At 49.2% G+C, this 4,526-nt stretch overlaps 1 protein-coding gene across 1 annotated transcript; it reads left to right on the top strand.

Moving 5' to 3' along the window:
• Nucleotides 1–272: 272 nt before the first annotated feature.
• Nucleotides 273–3,993, top strand: LOC115246171 (segmentation protein Runt-like). The gene is made up of 4 exons (XM_029824827.1): nt 273–1,130; nt 1,216–1,329; nt 2,606–2,716; nt 3,100–3,993. Exons 1-4 carry the CDS (start codon nt 809–811, stop codon nt 3,558–3,560), a joined length of 1,008 nt encoding a protein of 335 aa, XP_029680687.1. The 5' UTR covers nt 273–808; the 3' UTR covers nt 3,561–3,993.
• The last annotated feature ends 533 nt before the right edge of the window (nt 3,994–4,526 follow it).

Here is a 4,526-nt window from a genome sequence, read left to right as displayed (position 1 = left end):
CTGTCGGAGTCGGGTCGTGGAGATCGCTCGCGAGTGGTGGGGTAGTTCGAACACGTGCGCGTGAGAATTTACGTCGTCACGTAAGCGTGGCGTAGGTGGAAAGGTAGCGACGAGGAAAGCATGACGAGGAGAGCAGAATGCGAGAAGGCAGAGAGACCGAGGAAGGGAGACAGGTGAAACGGGGTAGAAGGAGAGACGACGGAGACGACAAGAGCGAGAAGGAGCGAGGGAATGGTAGAGAGATAGGAGCGGAGGCGCCAAGCCACCCTTGGCGAGCCAGGCGGCAGGCAGGCAGCCCCTTTCGCAAAGCACCCCCTAAGCCTGGTTAGGGGCGAAGGCGGCGAGCCGCGGAGGCCACAACACGACCGCCGTCCTCATTGGTCGACGCGCTTGTCCTGGGTGGGGCTCCGGAAAAATTGGAGGGGAGAAAAATCCCCCCTAAATAGCTGCGGCTACGGCCACGAAAAACTAGAATCCGCTCAGCCGGCACCGAGTGCGCGTCAGTCCGATTTATTTTACAAGTTCGCGCTACGAAGGTGCGCTCGCGAAACATCAACTCGAATCTGGAGCACGATCAACTTTCTTCGCTGAGAGAGAAAGAGAGAGAAAGTGAGGGGGGCACAAAGAGATAACTTGTGTTTATTGTTTATTGTGCTTATTGTTTTTTTCGCGAATGTGACAGCAGTGAATTATGAAAAAAAGACCAGTGACCGATTGTGTTATCAGTGTTTGCGCGTACAAGTTGATAGCCGTGAAAGAATAATCATACTCTTTTCTTTTGGACTTTCCGCCAAAAATTGGAAAAAGAATGCATTTGCCGGATGGTCCGTTGGCGATGGAAACTTACAAGGCAATCTACGAAGCCCTCAGAAGCTGTCATGGGGATTTGGTGCAGACAGGAAGTCCCACCATCCTGTGCTCTACGCTACCGTGCCACTGGAGGTCAAACAAGTCTCTTCCGGTAGCGTTCAAGGTCATTGCACTTGACGAAGTCAGCGACGGTACCCTGGTCACCATTAGGGCGGGCAATGACGAGAACTGCTTCGGCGAACTGAGAAATTGCACGGCCGTCATGAAGAATCAAGTCGCCAAGTTCAACGATCTTAGATTCGTCGGTCGCAGCGGAAGAGGTGAGTCCGAGAACTTGGACAGTCACGTGCAAGCTCTCCATTTATCAGCTAAGCTTTAAAAATCAGATTTCGTTCCCGTTTACAGGAAAATCATTCTCACTGACAATCCAGATCAGCTCGATGCCGCACCAAATAGCTACCTATTCCAAAGCCATCAAGGTCACAGTCGACGGACCACGCGAGCCAAGATCTAAAGCGAGTAAGTCGATGTACATAATACATTCGACCTTGTCATTAGCAGTCTAATGATAACTACAAAACAAATACAGATACATATACACAACACAATGTTTTATGACGTATATAATCGACGACGTAATACTTCAGAATTTAAATTCAAAGAAAATCAATTTTGAAATCTCAATCTCCATTTCGTACTTTTTTTTTTAAATACGTCGCGAAACAAATACTAGTACATAGTATATATCATTAATCGCGGAGAAAGAAAAACAAGGAAGAAGGAAGGGGGGGGAGGAAGGGGGTAGAGAGGACACGCGGCTTGTGTTTTCGGGAGTCGGCGGCGGCCGAAAAGTCGTCGGAAACTCCGTGACCACCGCGGAATCCGCAAACGGGGCCTCGCGGGCGTTTAATAATCCGGCGTATATCTGGCGGACCTCAAACCGCGAGGTGGTGGCGGTTGGCGCTGAACGGTTGCCGAGCAGCCCTCGACGCCCGAGCGTCGGCGGCGGCGGGCTCGCACGTGTACGAACGAGCGAGCAAGCGCGCGCGCGCCCCCGCACATGCACGCGCCGCTCATACGCATATACATACGGCTGAGATGATAATGCACGAGGGGGGAATTTCTTTGGCTTGTGTGTGTGGCGTCAAATCCGCGAAAAACCAAGATCTATGCTAACATCGGCATTACATTCCTTCGGCCTCCTACATTCGCGTTTATTTTCCCCGAAAACCGGCCGCCGGTCGGTCGCCGCGGCGCATTAAGTCCAACTGTTTATTAGTCCCGGGCACCCGGGGAAAGAAGCCAGAAGGGGTCACGGGACGTGGAGGGAGGGGAAGGGGAGATGGACGTCTGCAAAAGAGAAGCCGCGTTTGTTTATCGCACCGCATATGGCGGTAGCATGTGCCGCGCCACGAAAACCCGCGCGCCACGTCGTAATAATGGATTTTATGCCATGCTCGTATAAACAGAGATACACTAGGCTGCCGCCGCCTCCTCCGGATCGACCGGGGAAGCGCCGTTAATCTTCGCTTTTATAGGCCTCGGGTTCCTTCTTTCTGGTGTTTGTCGGTTCGGTTAGTCCGCGTCACTCCGAGACCTCGTCTCCTCGGAGCGGCAAGCGGATCGTGTAACGGTTTCACGAGTCGGTCTTTAAGTTTTATTTTTCGCGCGGATTTATAACGTACGCGTATAGCCCACCGATGTAAGAACTCTGCGCGAGAGATGGAATATGTAGATAGGATTTATTTATCGAAGATAGCGATGTAATTAAATGTATTTACGTTTCATTTTACAGATTGTCAATATATCCCCGGATTTCCAGGATTGGGCGGCTTACTCAATCCTTGGCTGGACACCGCGTATCTCGGACACGGCTGGCATTTGCCGCATCCTGCTCTGATTAAAGGTAAAGTCGCACGACCCAAAAAAAAAAAAAGAAAAAAAAATTAAACGCGAGAAGATTGTTGTTTCACGTCTCCGTGTATCACAAACGCGAAAGAAAAAAAAAATCTCAAAAGAGAGCCCGCGCGCTTACGAGAGAATCCGCGTTATCGATTTCGTCGAGTCCGCGACGCCTGCCGATGATTCATACCCCGTGAGCTGGACCGAGGGGTGAGATCTGAGTTCTCTTTTCCCACAGCGAACCCCTCTAACGCGCTCCCCCTGCCCTCCCGCCCGTCGTTGAAACAACAATGCGACTTACACTACGTTCGCCCCCGCGAATGGTCGGTCGAGATTAACCGATTCTATCTCTCTCTCTCTGTCTCTCTCTCTCTCTCTCTACATCAGGAGCGATGCCAATGCCACCACCCGCGGACCTGTTCAATCCGGGCTTCCCGCCGGTCTTCCCGCCGTACACGTTCGATGCCATCAAATATTCCGAATACGCGGCACTGACGGCCGGTACGACGACCATGACGACAACTGCCTCGACGACAGCGGCAACGGCCGGCATTCTGTCGAGTAGCCCGTCCAGATCACCACCCAGTGGCAACACGTCCAGCAACGACTCACCGACCGACGAGATCCGAAGTGCCTTCGTGCCCCTTCGAATCAACACTCTGCCCCCGAGCACGTCCACGACGTCGCCGCCGGACAAGAGCGAGAGGAAGCCAACCGAAGGCGTGAGGAACGCCCTGAAGGCGCCTACCGCTCTCATCTCCCAGAGGCTATCGCAATCCGAGAGGAGGAGTCCGTCGCCGACCAAGCCATCTACGAAACCAGTCTGGAGGCCATATTCGAAACCATAGATCCAACCGGACTCGTGCGATAATGACAATTCATAATGACAAGGTCCTGAAAGGCTAGTGAGAGATAATTCGTCGCCGCCATGTAACGGATGACGCCGTTTCTGACGCGAGCTTCTTAGCTCATCAGATTTTAACTCTGGAAAAAATGGCAAAATGTCTTCGTGTTATCGTTTTTCCGAGTGTTCGTTAGCGCGCACGCAAGCGCATTTCTTTCTTCGGTTTTACGAAGGTAGGAAGAACACGGGGGAGAAGGATAAGGGGTCATTTTGTCGATTTAAATCTAAAAAGTTGTTCGTAATTTATAAATAATTTTATTAATAAATTAGAAATTTATATAATTCACGACGAAATTTGAACAAATGTACACATATACGAAAACGAATTGTATATATGTCGTGTATATAGTTCGTGGACAATAAAGCATAGTTATAAAGAGGCAAGAATTTATCTGCATTCGTGTGTTCATAAAAGTGTACGTGCAAGTATAAATGAGTGAATGAGTGATGAAAAAGAGAGACAGAGACCAAAAGACAGAGATATCGATATTATTTATATTATAAGAAAGATATTTATCAGAAAGATTTAATGTAAACAGAAATGGTATAATATAGAGATGCAACGCAAGAGGAATAAAATCGAGATCTATACGTGAAAATATCTAAACAGTCTGCCATTTAATCTCACCTCTGTTTTTAGCACCATTTTAAAGTTAAATTTAACCATCGATCATTATTATATCCTATATATATATATAAGAATGATCGATATCATCGCGCGCGCGCGCGAGATCCATTCTCAAAAGTGTCAAAAAAGTATCGTCGAATAGTTCAAGCGTTGGGAGCAGAAAGGCAGAACATGAAAGAGAGCGAAACGCACTCCGTGCTGCTGCAAAGGGGGATCCATATATATATATTTTTTTTTTTCGGTCGCGATTTAAATCTGAATGGTCGTACCGTCGCGCGATCG

The sequence above is a fragment of the Formica exsecta genome, unplaced genomic scaffold (genome assembly GCF_003651465.1).
Source record: "Formica exsecta isolate Colony F162 unplaced genomic scaffold, ASM365146v1 scaffold139, whole genome shotgun sequence".
In the NCBI taxonomy this organism is placed as follows: Eukaryota; Metazoa; Arthropoda; class Insecta; order Hymenoptera; family Formicidae; genus Formica; species Formica exsecta.
The sequence above is the reverse complement of the archived record's forward strand: the minus strand, read 5'-3'. Positions and strand labels throughout refer to the sequence as shown.

What these genes read in the sequence shown, in the direction of transcription:
- LOC115246171 (XM_029824827.1), top strand. Translation starts at nt 809, where the DNA reads ATGCATTTGCCGGATGGTCCGTTGGCGATGGAAACTTACAAGGCAATC. An exon ending in CGTCGGTCGCAGCGGAAGAG is followed by an intron (nt 1,131 to 1,215) that starts GTGAGTCCGAGA and finishes TCCCGTTTACAG; the next exon opens with GAAAATCATTCTCACTGACA. An exon ending in CGAGCCAAGATCTAAAGCGA is followed by an intron (nt 1,330 to 2,605) that starts GTAAGTCGATGT and finishes TTCATTTTACAG; the next exon opens with ATTGTCAATATATCCCCGGA.